General features: G+C 40.7%; 1 protein-coding gene across 2 annotated transcripts; it reads left to right on the top strand.

The window, feature by feature from the left end:
• The first annotated feature begins 2,143 nt into the window (after positions 1–2,143).
• DNAAF2 (dynein axonemal assembly factor 2) lies at positions 2,144–15,008 on the top strand. Of its 2 annotated transcripts, XM_081317542.1 has the most exons (4): positions 2,144–4,386; positions 11,058–11,201; positions 13,797–13,917; positions 14,065–14,291. In XM_081317542.1, the coding sequence occupies exons 1-4, from the start codon at positions 2,185–2,187 to the stop codon at positions 14,280–14,282; spliced, it is 2,685 nt and encodes an 894-aa protein (XP_081173668.1). In that variant the 5' UTR covers positions 2,144–2,184; the 3' UTR covers positions 14,283–14,291. The 2 variants fall into 2 exon arrangements, with proteins under 2 accessions (XP_081173668.1, XP_081173667.1); XM_081317541.1 differs by having other exon boundaries at positions 13,797–15,008.
• Positions 15,009–15,210: the final 202 nt, after the last annotated feature.

Genomic DNA, 15,210 nt, shown 5'->3' with positions numbered 1-15,210 from the left:
GAAAAGTCAAAAATAGTGAGATATCTTGCAGAGGGATGCAGCACTCTTAAAATTGCAAAGCTTCTGAAGCGTGATCATCGAACAATCAAGCGTTTCATTCAAAATAGTCAACAGGGTCGCAAGAAGCGTGTGGAGAAACCAAGGCGCAAAATAACTGCCCATGAACTGAGAAAAGTCAAGCGTGCAGCTGCCAAGATGCCACTTGCCACCAGTTTGGCCATATTTCAGAGCTGCAACATCACTGGAGTGCCCAAAAGCACAAGGTGTGCAATACTCAGAGACATGGCCAAGGTAAGAAAGGCTGAAAGACGACCACCACTGAACAAGACACACAAGCTGAAACGTCAAGACTGGGCCAAGAAATATCTCAAGACTGATTTTTCTAAGGTTTTATGGACTGATGAAATGAGAGTGAGTCTTGATGGGCCAGATGGATGGGCCCGTGGCTGGATTGGTAAAGGGCAGAGAGCTCCAGTCCGACTCAGACGCCAGCAAGGTGGAGGTGGAGTACTGGTTTGGGCTGGTATCATCAAAGATGAGCTTGTGGGGCCTTTTCGGGTTGAGGATGGAGTCAAGCTCAACTCCCAGTCCTACTGCCAGTTTCTGGAAGACACCTTCTTCAACCAGTGGTACAGGAAGAAGTCTGCATCCTTCAAGAAAAACATGATTTTCATGCAGGACAATGCTCCATCACACGCGTCCAAGTACTCCACAGCGTGGCTGGCAAGAAAGGGTATAAAAGAAGGAAATCTAATGACATGGCCTCCTTGTTCACCTGATCTGAACCCCATTGAGAACCTGTGGTCCATCATCAAATGTGAGATTTACAAGGAGGGAAAACAGTACACCTCTCTGAACAGTGTCTGGGAGGCTGTGGTTGCTGCTGCACGCAATGTTGATGGTGAACAGATCAAAACACTGACAGAATCCATGGATGGCAGGCTTTTGAGTGTCCTTGCAAAGAAAGGTGGCTATATTGGTCACTGATTTGTTTTTGTTATGTTTTTGAATGTCAGAAATGTATATTTGTGAATGTTGAGATGTTATATTGGTTTCACTGGTAAAAATAAATAATTGAAATGGGTATATATTTGTTTTTTGTTAAGTTGCCTAATAATTATGCACAGTAATAGTCACCTGCACACACAAATATCCCCCTAAAATAGCTATAACTAAAAACAAACTAAAAACTACTTCCAAAAATATTCAGCTTTGATATTAATGAGTTTTTTGGGTTCATTGAGAACATGGTTGTTGTTCAATAATAAAATTAATCCTCAAAAATACAACTTGCCTAATAATTCTGCACTCCCTGTATAAGATGTGAACAAATGTTAATCATTTGCTGAAAAATGCTTTCATGTTGGATTACGAGAGAAATACAATTGACGGAACTTGGTATGATCCTCTCCAACTTACCAGCAGTTTGCTTTTGGCCATCACAACAGGTATAGCTGTAATGGCACACTGAGCTAAGGCATGATTACCCAGGAAAAGTTATATCTACTGCTTACAGAATTGGTAACTACATCTACTTATTCTTTTCTGTCTGGGCCCTGTGATTATGACCATCATTGTGCCAGCCAAGGAAAAATGGTATTTGAAAGAGGAGATGCAGTAGTTGTTCCTGATACCAGCAGCTTATTTCTTGCCTTCTAGGCATACAAGGGAACTGAGGGCTGGGTCTACTCTGCTGCACTATCCCAAAAATGCTCAGGGGTAACAAAACTTGATGTTTGGACTCTTAAGATGACTTCTTAGACTTCATAGAGACAGGAAGTTTACACCTGCTGCTGAGTTTTCTTTTAATTTGGCAGTTGTTTGGAAGGCTCCCAGTATGCTGTCAAGTATCTACCACAACGTGGCTCTGATCCTGTTCGTTATATTTTCTGGCAAAGATCTCTTTGCCATAAAGAGGTCCACGCTCTCAAGAGCGCTTGGTCTGTTTTGCGTCCCAAATGGGGATGGGCTGGCATTCCGTTTACTGTGGCCGCTATGCCAACAGAGCAGGGCCGCCATATTGTTAGGAATGTTTCCATGGCAACAAAAACCACGAGCGAGCGATAACCGCCACATCGTTTGAGTTCATCTCTACAGAGACCAGGACGGCTCCCTGCTCCCCTCCCTTTTGGGAACTGTCTGTCGAATCGGCCGAGCAAAGGAAACGAAGCCACCTTTGCAGGCATGACGGGCCATTTAGGCCTGGAGGATTTGAATCTGACTGGAGAAGAAGCCGAGCGCCTGACAAGCGCTTTCAAGGACGAGGGCTTCCGTACTCTTTTCGCGGAGTACGTGGCCGAACTGAACGATCCAGAACAAAGGGCCATTTATGAGGCCGAAGTGATAGCTATGGAGCGACAGCGGGGCGTCGAAGCCCGCTTCCTCCACCCCACGCCCGGCTGGGTCCTGCGCACGAGCCAGGCTGGTAGCCGGCGCTGTTACATCAACATCTGCAGCAACCCGCTAATAGGGAGGCCGGAGCCTCGGCCGGAGCCTGGAGGTTACTACTGGCTTCTGCCACACTCCTTAGCGCCGGGCCGCGAGGAACTGAGCCGCAGCCAGCCGCGTGGGCCTCGCCGCCTGGTCTACGACGTCGTCTTCCACCCGCACACCTTGCGCTTGGCCGCCCGCCTAGCCCAATTCCGCCGCCTGGTGAACGACACGGCCTTGGAGGCGGTAGAGAAAAACTTCTCCCCGCAACTGGACCGCACCAACGCCGTCCCCCTCCGCCGCATCAAGTACAAGGGCGTCCCGCAGGCCACGCTGCTCCGGACGCCGCTCGCCGCAGGAGCTCGGCCACCTCCAGAAGAGGGTGGAGACGACTCTCCCTTGCCGCCTTTCCCTTCGCCGTACACCTATCCGCCGCCCAGTCCGCAGTACGGAACTCCGAGCCCCCCTGCGCCCAAGCCAGCCCCGTCGGCCACCACTCCGCAATGGACCCTCCAGCACCGCTCCTACGTGGACCTTCAGGATTATCGCAACAGCCGGGACTCCGCGCCTAGCCCGATCCCCCGCGAGCTGGTGGTGACCATTGAACTGCCGTTGCTCAGCTCTGCTGCCCAGGCCCAGCTGGAGATCCGGGGCCAGGAACTCCAGCTGGATTCGCAGAGCCCTGCTGCCTACCGTCTGCGCCTCCCTTTGCCCTACGCCGTGGACGAGAGCCGTGGACGAGCCACGTTCAACAAAGCCAAGAAACAACTGGTGGTCGTGCTGCCGGTTTTGCGGAAGCCTGACGCGGGATTTACTTTCAGCGTTCAAGCTGCGCAAGAGCAAATCGAGGCCTCCGCAGAAAACGAGCAGCAGCTGCAAGAAGGCAGCTGCATCAGCCCGGATAAGGACGGTGCGGAAGTGTGTCAAAAGACCAGCTATTCTGAGCAGGCGCTTCCCGTTCTTGTGTCCGATGTAGAAATAACTCCGACACTCTCTTTGGCTGTTGCTACAACAAATGAGGCTGTGGAGACCGCTTTAGTTTCTGACGTGAACGGCCCAGTTCCGCTCGGTGCTCACGAACGGACTACACGTAACGATCTGGAGTTGTCGATGCGTTCGGGAGAAGAGAATTCCATCGTTTCTTGTGCTTCTGAATTTAGTGCTGCACTTCCCACGTGCAACGAGAACAATAGTGAAGGGGATCCGGGGTTGACCAGAAGCAGTAACAACGTGATCTTGGGTGCACAGCCTGAAGGTACCGGCTTAGATTCCCTTTCTCCCTCTCTGCATACTGACCAGGCTTGGGAGCTCCCTACAGATCCTGTTGTTTCTTTAAAGCAGGAACATCTCTGTACCGACATGGAACTTACTAAAAGTCCCAACATCGCTAATGTTGAACTCCCATTATGTCCAGATAACAGCACAATCCCGTGTATATGGTCCTCTGATAGCTTGGATCCTGCGGAGACAACTTTGTCAATAGATACAGCAAACCCCACTACTTCTAACCACGTGGAACATTCTTTTTTGTACCCTGGAAAGAGAACCACTGTTTCTTCTGTTCAGCCTTCACAAAAGCTTGAAATTGCTGTAGATACTCTTATAACGTCTACTTGCAGTCCTGATCCTTCAATATCTTCTGCCAGCACTCTATGTCCTCCTTTTAATTGTACTCAAGATGAAAAGTCTTTGGTGATCCTCTTACAGGTTCCAGATATTGTTCCCTTGAGTTTCCAGGGGGAAGTGGGCACAAATTACTATTGGGTGAATTTTGCAAACAAAGACTCTGTTTCCTACAATTTCCTCTTGCAATTTCTTCCTGAAAATAAATTATCTTCTCCAGAAAGTGAAGTTAATGTATCACCTAATAATATTGTCATTATCCTCATCAAATCTCCTGAAACCACTGGAATTTGGACAAAATTCTATTTTGGTTCAAATTATGATAATTTACAGGTAAATTACACTTTAGATTTTTATATTACCTCCTGTAGTCTACTGTATTTAAGTTCTTTACAATTTGGAAATATGCATGATAGTTCAAAATTCTCCATGTATTTTATTTCATCCTTTCTGTACAGAATGTAGGATAGTAGATTTTATCTAATTTGCCCAGTAATTTAATTCTTTCAGCAATTGAAGTAATAAATTAGATATTGATTTAAATTTACAGTTGTTTGCTATTTTGTTATCACAGTTTGAAGGTCAGCATAGCAAATATATTCAGAAGCAAGTTTTCATAGCTCTATTTTTTAGGTTGTAGCTTTACTTGATGCAGTAAATACATAATTGCTTAATTACTGTGCATTACTGATATTTTTGGTAGTGGCTTGATGTCCTGTGAATGGAAGTCATAGGACTCTTTAGAAATGATGTATCAGAATACTGGACTATTGGAAGGGGGGACAGTTATGCCACTGCCTGGGTAAACATTGGTTTCCCATTGCTGTTTTTCTTTTACTGCTCAGTGTTGATATTGTAGTTGGATATAAGGCTTATTACTTGATGGCAGTAGTTAATTCAGTTTTTAATCCTAGAAAGTGATAAGGGCCTTCCTATTCATTTTCTCCCTTTTGCAGCATTATTCATTGGATATGTAATCTATAGACTTTCAATGTGGACTTTAGAAATCTAGAATATCTTCATTTGGGGCAAGATTTTGTTAAAATAATAATGTTTTAATACATTCCTCTCTTTAGAGTAATATTCTATGGTATATTGTCCCATTCTTAACTCTTATCTGCTTTTTCTATCAAATAATCTGAACACTGAATCACTCACAAGATCACTGTTAAAGGAGTTCTAGATTGTAGAAGCTCTGTGTCTTGGGACACCTTTCATGTAATGCTAAATCATTGCCAGCAGAAGATACCTATGTAAAGCACCTGGCTCAAACATTCTCCCTTTTCACTATTGCCTGTGGGATGGAGCAGAAATAAAATCAAATCCAGCTTTTGTAAAACAGATGCTTGGTTTCATACCATATGGAAATTAAGAATTACACTTTTCTGCCCAGTGACAGAAACAATTCAAAGCTTAATCTTTTTGTTCAGCAATATCTATTGTAAAATATCTATATAATATATAGACGTGTGCTCACAAAATAAAAACTATTAAGAGATTTTGTTCATTTTGAAGATAGAAACTAGATATAGAAGAAATTTGATTTTTCATTTTGTTGGAAAATTCACTACAGAATAGGAGATGTATCTCTGTAGAAAGAGAATTTTAAAGTCTAGGCAAAGCAATTGCAATTCCAGCCAATTGTCATACAGTTAGTAGAACATCTAAGGCAGCGGTTGCCAACGTTTCTGGCTCTGTGAACTGTCAGTGGCGGCGGTGGTGGAGGGGAAGGTTTTGCAAGCTCACCCGCCGCTTGTGTGGACTAGTCCCCCACAGGTCGTGGACCAGTACTGGTCTGTGGACTGGAGGTTGGGGACCCCTGATCTAAGGGATCTAAGTACATGGACAGCTAGTATGTAAAAAATACTGTAGTCATGTTCAGTTGTTTACAAGAATTTAGGATTTCAAGGTTACTGATCAGCCCTTTATATTAAGTTAAAAAAATGGAGCAGCCACCAATGAAATTGTTTCAATTAATGAAATATATACTTCTGATAACTACAAGTAGTCCTCAACTTACAACCACAATTGAACCCAAGATTTTTGTTGATAATTGAGACAGTTGCTAAGTGAATTTTGCCCCTTTTTATGACCTTTCTTGCCATAGTTTTTAAGTGAATCATTGCAGTTTTTAAATTAGTAGCATGGTTGTTAAGTGAATTTGGCTTCCTCAGTGACTTCGCTTGTCAGAAGATCACAAAAGGTGGTCGCTAAAGGATCATATGACCCAAGGACACTGCCATCGTCGTAAATATGGGTCAGTTGCCAAGTATCTGAATTTTGATCACATGACCATGGGGATGCTACAAGGATCATAAGTGTGAAAAATGGTTCTAAGTCACTTTTTTCAGTAATGTAACTTTGAATGGTCATTAAATGAATTTTTGTTAGTTGAGGACTACCTGTATTTTTTCCATCAGTCTAGCTGCAGCTTTGCAGACTAGTTGAGACTTCCAAAATCACATAAAAGTCATTGACAGTTGCATAGAGATGTTGACATAGGTGACAGTTGCCTAATCTATACAAACAGATGTTACTGGCTCACCAATCAAACTTGGGAAACATTCCTAGTTTCAACCAATATATGATAAGGAGATCCCATGGACTGAAAATTTCAGAAGGGATAATTACTCTAAAAGAGATTTCTATAAAAGGCACAAAAAAGATAGGTTTGTAAGAATATAGCCAAGTTGTTATTCTGCAACATTTGGCATTCTTTGTTGTTAGGATTTCTATTTACCTTTTCCGACAATCATTCTTATTTTTATACTGGTATTACTGAACGCTGGCCTGATTTCTCTCCCATTCCTTCTACATGCTAGATTTTGCCAACCACTGTGGAAAATATTTTTTTTCTTGTAATAGTAATTAGATCCATGACTTGTTGAACTTTTGTCTCATCATTCAAAATGTACCCATTAGCTGGGAAAATGTATTAATTTTTGAGAGAGTTTTGTATAATGACAAAGTTTGCCTCTAACTCCTTCTGTAAATGCTGTGTCCATTGGAGAGGCAATGTAATTTTTCATCTACTCAAAGGTTACTAATTTGTTAAATGGGGTTTCAAATGTCAAGTGTCCTTCTGAATAAAAAAGATCTGTCCATTTTATTATCTTTTTAGGTACGGATCAATGATGACAGGGAGGTACACAAATAACTTTCTATTTCAGTACGGATCAGTGATGATGGAGCTACACAAATAACTCTGGTGTTTTTATCAGAGGCTGCTGCAAAGTCATTACTTTAATGGTTTACTGAACCTATGAATTTATTACAAACATTGCCATTGATGTGACTATTCCACAATGAAGATAAAATCACAAATAATTGTCTTTAGTTCACTGAAGTCAGGTAAGATTTTCAGCATGTGGAGCCATATAGAGATTGAGATAGGCCCATGCCGTGTAGCTCAGTTGTGCTCATATGTCCATACCTTTCATTGCTAGTGTTGAAACACCCAAAATTTGATTGCTTATGTGAGCTGAATAATTGTTTTCTGAGATATGAAGTTATAGTTGACCTATACAGCTCCTACTGCTATTAACTTTGTTGCCTATGCCTGTTTTTCTGCCTATTAAAACTTTCCATGTATAAGAAAAAATGATTGAATTTAGAAATGCCCATCAATATTAGCTACATTTTTGGAATATTTAATAATTTAGAAAAAAAAATCAGTGTAGTACTATTGGCTAGTATTATATCAATTCTGTTCTTTCTTTGTATAGGCCTTTCCAATCTTAACTTTGGATTTATATATTATAGAAGCCGACATGTGGGTTGAGCTTGTCAATCAGATGGTTGGCAGTTTGGTGTGTCAAATCCCAAGTGCCGCATAACAGAGTGAGCGCCTGTTACTCGTCCCAGCTTCTGCCAACCTAGCAGTTCGAAAGCACGTAAAAATTCCAGTAGAAAAATAGGGACCACTACGGTGGGAAGGTAACAGCGTTCTGTGCGCCTCTGGCATCTAGTCATGCCGGCCACATGACCACGGAGACGTCCTCGGACAAGCGCTGGCTCTTCAGCTTTGAAACAGAGATGAGCACCGGCCCCTAAAGTTGGAAATGACTAGCACGCAAGTGCCGGGGAACCTTTACCTTTACCTCGAGATTACAAATGAGCTTCAAGTAAAGGTGCATAAAATAGACTTATGACCGTTTTTACATGACTGTTGCAGAATCCTCATGGTTATGTGATCAAAATTCAGACCCTTGGCAATTGACTCATATTTATGATGGTTGCAGTGTCCCAGGGTCCTGTGATCCTCTTTTGCGAACTTCTGACAAGGAAAATCAATGGGGAAGCTAGATTTACTTAAGAACCACGTTACCAACTTAAAACTGTAGTGATTCACGACTTCCGGGTGGCGCTTCAGCGGTGCGGATGGTCGAAACCGACCGCTGGCCCTCCGTCTCCGTTTAAGCCACGGAACAGCCGACAATCAGCTGTTTCGTGGCCTGAAAACCCTTCTCCTCAGGCGAAGAGGGGAGGGGGAGCTTCCAGGTAGGGGTAGAGCTCCCCTAGAGCCCCAGAACATTTGTTTTGGGGCTTGAAGGGTGAGAGCTCCCCCGAAGCCTGGGAATGCTCCAGATCGGAGGACTCTTTTGCTTTAAGCAGAACAAGACGCTGAATCCATTCCCTGCCGGATGTGGTTGTCATCCTGAATGATTGAAGCAGGCAGAGCTGATGCGGGAGTCGTATAAACAGCAAGTACAAGGCTTTAACTCCGGAATTTTAACTTTCTTCATGTTTCAACGATCGTTCTAAGAGAAAGGGAAGATGGCGTCTGAGTGACTTTTTTGTAACAAGAAGCGAAAGTGTTTTTTTCTAAAGTGCAAGTGATTGCCTGGATACTGAAGAGGAATTTGTAAACTGGATTTTTAAAACCTTAACAGAATTAATTAAAATTTGGAGCTGCATAAATGTGATCTATAAGACTTGGTTATTTAACAGTCAAATTATAAAGTAGCAAATGGACTAGAAAAGTGAAAGTGAGTAACGAAAGTTAACTTGTTGCAAAAATGGCTTCCAAATTGTCTAGATATGTTTTTAAAAGTGCGGGGGTATTGCCTGCTCAGCAGTTTGGAATGCAGTCTTCGAAGTCACCCTCTGAAGTTGCTGCACAGGTACTGACTTTAAAAGATTTACAGTATGCTTTAAAAGATGCTTTAAAAACTCAGTCTGAAAAAATATTTGAGCAGGTGGCAGAACTTATTGAAGAGAAAAATAAGAAAATACGGGAGGATATTTTGCTGGCATTTCAGGCGCTTTCAGGCTGTATTGAGAATCTGGATGAACGTGTGGAAGAAGTGAAACAAAATAACTTGATGATGGAGGCTAAAATGGGTGAAATTGAGGAAAAAATGAATAAAATTGATGACGAAATGTTGATGATGCAATATAGAGATATGGAGTTTGCCCTGAGGATAAGAGGTTTAAAGGAGAAGCCACAGGAAAATCTGGAAGAGATATTGGTGGATGCTCTGGCACCTATTTTGGGGTTTCAACCCAAAGAATTTTTTGGGAAGATAAATAAAGTATTCCGTGTTAATTCGTGGATTGCCAGCATTTTTAGCATCAAGATGTAATGATGGGGAAAAGTAGAGCAACTATATACATTTCTGACAAAGGTTGCATAGTCAGTCTAGAACTTTTTTTTTGCAGCACTGTGCTACCAGCATCCACAATCTTTTGTATATGCTTGAACCAATTTCTGCTTGAAGTGTTTGTAATAATTTATTGCTGGTGCATGTACAGTAAATAAACCAATGCATTAAAAAACAATATTCCAAAAGTTATAAAATCTACACAAATAAGAACATTCTTTTTTGAACAACATTGTTGAAAGAAAAGTCTTCATCATGGTTCAGTCCAAGCTGGGGATAAACAACATGGTTCCTGCTTGGGGGAGGGAGACTTGGGGCTATTAAGAAAAACTGGGCATGCTTTTCTGCCTCTTTAAGATCCTTTGAGGAAATATATTTTTCTGCCCTTTTAATATTTCCTTCTCTGGGGGCTGACTTCCCACAAAATAAAACCTTAAAAATGCACATATTCCATGCTGCTTCTTTCTGTTACTTAATAGATTCTACTTCCATACTTTTTACTATTTTTAATCAATATTATATGCTAATTTATGGAATTTTTTTCATATTATAAGGTGGCTACAAAAATATTCTTGAGAATTGAAGCTAGAACTAAACTGGTGTTATACTTTTATGTTGTTGTTTAGCATTTTCCATTGGAAAGTGGGTCAAAATCTTGCCTATATGACAAAGACGTTCTTGGCAAAAAATGGCTTCTGAAACTGCTGTAAAAATATCATTATAGAGCTGACAACCTTATTTAATTTTTGGAAGTTACTTTTTTAAGCCATATAGCCATAATTTCAGCATAATATTCTGGTACATGTTCCATTCATTAGTATATAATGTCCACAGTTTTTTTTCCTTCAGATTGCTATTGTATTATCTGATTTCATTTACTGTATATGGCTTAAGAGCTCAAAGTACCCTACGTTCTGCTCCTGCTTTCTATTCCCCTCTCAAATCTTGTGAGTTAGGCTGGGCTGAGGGGGGAGGGTGTTGCCCAAAGTCCCCAGTGAACTTCTGTGAGTGAAGGTTGGCTCCTTGGTGACAGTTCAGCTCCTTGACTACTGCACCATCCTTGCCCTTTGCTGTTCCCATTTGTCATTCCTTCCCTTTTTCCAAAAACAGTGCAATTGGATGCTTTCAGAGCATGTGTTCCCAATTTGGTGTCAAAGTTCATGTTAAGAGTTGTAGTCCTTCACATCTGGAGAGCAGCAGATTAAAGAAGCTGCTTCTGAATGTATGGCAATTGTAGGGGCGGTGGGGGGGATATTGGGTCCTTTTTTTTTCCTCAAAGGCTCCCTGCATCATGAAAGTCTCCTTGAAGAAAAAGAATAAAAGAAACTTGTGGTGTCTTCAGAACTAATGTTTTTACTTTGAAATGAAATTTAAATCCTTCCATGTTTGTTTTACTTTTAGGAAAGATGGTTTATCACTGAAAACAATGTTGATAAGTTTGTCAGTCACCCAGGGATCTGCTGCTCCAGTCCATCGGAGAAGGAACACAAGCCATTAATTGAAGTACTGGATGTCTCTGAGGGCAAAAGCCAGATCAGATTAAAGGTAAATGGTTATTCAGCATATGTCTGTTACCTGTTTCTAAACCCGAGAGGATCTATCACTATGGTTACCCACACCAGTCCTGATTAATGTTCTTGAGGGCTTATTGTTTGTATGATAGAACAGTGATTTGGAAAGTAGAATACTGTACAGTATGCATTGTTCAGAGATAAAGCACCTAGGGTTGTTGCAGCAGCACCTTGGATTCAAATGGGTAAAAGATGTTTCAGAACACATATTGGCTATCAACAACTTCTTAAAGCAAGTCTATATATTTTTTTGGCATTATGAGGCTGCCCTACACAGTTGTTGTGCACGCTTAAAAAAGGTGAGTTTGGTTTATGGAAGAGTCAATTGGTGCTATGTACCTATCCATTCATAGTCCAGAATGTTGCATTGGCCTAATAAGAAATGACTGATCATCTTCCCTTTTCTTTGCTAAATTAAATTAATTACATCTCCCCAAACAAAAATGCATATGCTATGTACTGTATAGATTTTAGCTTGTGACAGGATATGTGTATAAATTATGTAGATAGACAATATTTTGAAGAAAATATTGAAGAAAACCGTAAGGTGAATAATAATAGAATATTGATGTGAGATTTATTTATAGAGTAAAATTCAAAATGCTAATAAAAAGAAAGCAAGGTTATTACGACTGATTATTTATTTTAGAGTTCCTTCTAAATTATGATTAATTACTTAAGTATCAAGATATCTAAAAATAGTTACACTATTTTTGTTTTCTTGCTGGACTTCTAGGCCTGCCAATATACATTGAATTTTGTATGATACTGAAGATATTACAGGTTGTTTAAATTTTCCTTATGTTAGCTAGTTTTTATCTTAAATCAGATTGGGAAAGTCCAGAGTGCATTTTGGACTTTGCTCCTTGGCTGAGACTAGTGTAGAATAGTCTACACTGCAATAAGCAAAAAACTTTAAGGAGAGCAAACAACTACATTTAAATCCTAGTTCTACTTTTATTTTGCGAATGCTTCAGATTCTACTATTACATATTATTGTTTCACAACTATTATGTTGTATTTACTTTCTCATCATTTACAAATTGTGCTGCCTTTATATCTTGCCAGCCAAAATCCATTGTATCAAAAGTTCTAGCTTATTGTACTAGGCTGGAATTATCTATTCAGATAATGAGGCTCATTGCTTAATTATTATTATGGTTGTTGCCATATTGTTTTAGATCAGCAGTCCCCAACTTTTCCAGCTTAGTGGCCTGGCCCGGCATGTGTGTGTGTGTGTGTGTGTATATATGTGTGAGTGGCAGGTTCATGCATGCACAGCTCCATTTGTGCGGTCGCATGCGCATGCCCTCCATTCGCATGGAGCTTGCACTCATGCGTGACGCTCCACTTGTGTGAACGGAGCTTAAATCTGAAATGCTGGGGTTGTGCAGTGGTTCGTGGTTAAAGACACCAAGCTTGTCAGCTGGGAAACTGACAGCCTGGATCAATGGGGTGAGCTCCCATCACTTGTCCCAGCTCCTATCCACCTAGCAGTTCAAAAGCATGCAGATGTGAGTAGATAGATACCACTTGAGTGAGAAGGTAACAGTGTTCTGTGCACCTTGGCATATAGTCATACTGACCACATGACCACAAGATGTAATTAATGTCTTGGCCCTCTTGGCCAAGCAATGGAGATGAGCACTGCCCCCTAGAGTTAGACATGACCGGACAGGAAAACCTTTACCTTTACCTAAAGGCTGAAATATTTCAAGTAGTTCAACTTGATTTGACTGACAGGCATTTGAATGTAGCCTTGAAGAACATTGTTGGTGAGAGTAATTAGTTTACATCTTGGCAAATTGGACTTTGAGAACTTAGAAGCAAATTTGTTCATCTTTCCCTTCCCAGTCATACTCCTCACAAGCATTTGAAGCATATCTAATTTCTCATAGAGCTAGCTAGGCTATCAATATGACCATTTAATATTTAAATGATTAACAAAGTAGAACCAACTGGCATATTACAGAAGCTGAAAGACTAAGCAGATCAACTACTTCTTCATCTAGACAGACATGTCAAACTTGCGACGTCAAGTGACGTTGCACGACGTATTGGAGCTTTTTCTCCACTGCCGGCAATGGGGTGGGTACGGTTTCCTGATGACATGTCCGGCCCGCGGGCTGGCAGTTTGACACCCCTGATCTAGAATCATAACATTTCTCCAGGAACAAACATTTCTCCAAGTCCATATGGTGCTGAGGCATTGAGTAAGCAGAAGGCATTTTGTATACATTAATCATGATTCTTTTTGCTAAATACACACTAAACACCTGTCTGATATACCGTAATGCAGGATTGCTGCTAAGGAAGCCCCCATTGCCTTGGTAATTATATTTTGCTGTCAGGGTTAGGAAACTTGGAGAGTTTCTTAATCCTCCTAATCTAACAAAGGATTAGGAGGGTTAAGAAACAGAGTCTCCAACTATGTTTACAGGAAGAAGATAGGAGCACATGCTTGTGATAGGGCCAGGCAAGGAGAAAATGCAAGTTGTTCTTGTTTGGTTAGTGAGCTTGTTTCTTAGGTTGAAACAGTGAAATGCTTTCTGTCTCTTCTACTCAACAGATAAAGAATGGTAGCCTTGAACCTGGCGGAAGAGAAAAAAGAGAGGGCAGTGAACAAGAACATGGCAGCAAACTTTTAACAGATGAAGAAAATTGCTCTGAACAAACCAAGAGTGTTCCAGGTTCATTTGCAACTATGCAGACAATGGGGCAAGTTGGCAAGGGATCAAGCTATTGTATGGAGTTTGACCCTAGTAATCCCAGTGGGAGGATTCTGGGGAAGTTGCAGAAAAATAAATTACATGAGTCAGGACTTTCTTTTGCAACAGGCGAAAGAGCCACGTCCTCAGTGCAAACTGAGCTTCAGAAGGGAGAGGAAGTGAATGAACATAAGGAGTCCTCACAGAACAAAGAAGAGTTAAACAGGTTAGCTCCCACTGCACTAGAGGAAACTAATATGCAAGATGGTAATGTGGAGTATACAAGCTGTCACAGAACACAGTGTGCAGTCACCTTTGAAAATGCTTTGCTATATGAACTGGATTAAATCAATTTTGTAAGGTTCTTACCAAGTCTTCAGTTATCTCAAATTCTGCATTTACTTGTGAAGTATACAAAAAGTCAAAATTATATAGAAATAGAAATTCAAATGATGGAAGAAAAAAGGAGTAGAAAGTGCTTGTTCTAAGCCTTCATTTAGTTCTAAGATTTGGATGTCAGTAATTTATTACTGAATTTCAAAAATAAATAGGCAGTTCCTTAAAGCAATACGGATTTCTCAGGCAAATCCTGGTCCGAATTAGATGACACAATGTAGAATCTGCATACACCTTGGCTTATAAGTAAACTATAAACTTGTTTATTGTGCAGACATGTAACTCCTTCATGAGCCATGGTTAATTAGGAAGACTGGACATAAAATTTCTGAGACAATTGTCTGAAAGGAACATAACTACACAGACCATTCACATCTGCAAAACCTAATTCTGATGGTTTCCAGTTCTTTATTTTTAACATCCCCTTGTTTTCTCCAGTTTTCAGCCAATTGACAAATAATAACGCAGTAAACATTCTCCAAAAAATAGATGCATTTCGTACAAGACCTTTGCTGGTAGAATTGCTTTCAAATGTGTATTTGCACAGCTTGCGAGCATGCTATTCTTGCACCTACCAGGCTGAACCAGTTTTTGTTAAATCTACAAGTAATGTCATTAAATAATCACCAGAAGACTTACTTATGCAAACAGTAAGCTAGGTATCTCCATAAAAATATATTTTTAGATAATATATATTTGAAATTATGTTATCCTTTTGAATATGCAGATCACATTAAAACTGTCTTATTGAAATCCAGTTAAGCTATCATAACATCAAAAACTACACAGTACGCAATAACAGAACTGTTCTAAATGTCAACTTAATTAAATTTCCTTGCTTAAGCCAACATTTAATTATGCCCCAGAATTATCCATTAG

Source organism: Vipera berus (assembly GCF_964194415.1).
Source record: "Vipera berus genome assembly, chromosome: 1".
NCBI lineage: Eukaryota > Metazoa > Chordata > Lepidosauria > Squamata > Viperidae > Vipera > Vipera berus.
This window is presented reverse-complemented; position numbering and strand designations above follow the sequence as displayed.

What these genes read in the sequence shown, in the direction of transcription:
- DNAAF2 (XM_081317541.1), top strand. Translation starts at nt 2,185, where the DNA reads ATGACGGGCCATTTAGGCCTGGAGGATTTGAATCTGACTGGAGAAGAA. An exon ending in CAAATTATGATAATTTACAG is followed by an intron (nt 4,387 to 11,057) that starts GTAAATTACACT and finishes TTTTACTTTTAG; the next exon opens with GAAAGATGGTTTATCACTGA. An exon ending in AAAGCCAGATCAGATTAAAG is followed by an intron (nt 11,202 to 13,796) that starts GTAAATGGTTAT and finishes TCTACTCAACAG; the next exon opens with ATAAAGAATGGTAGCCTTGA.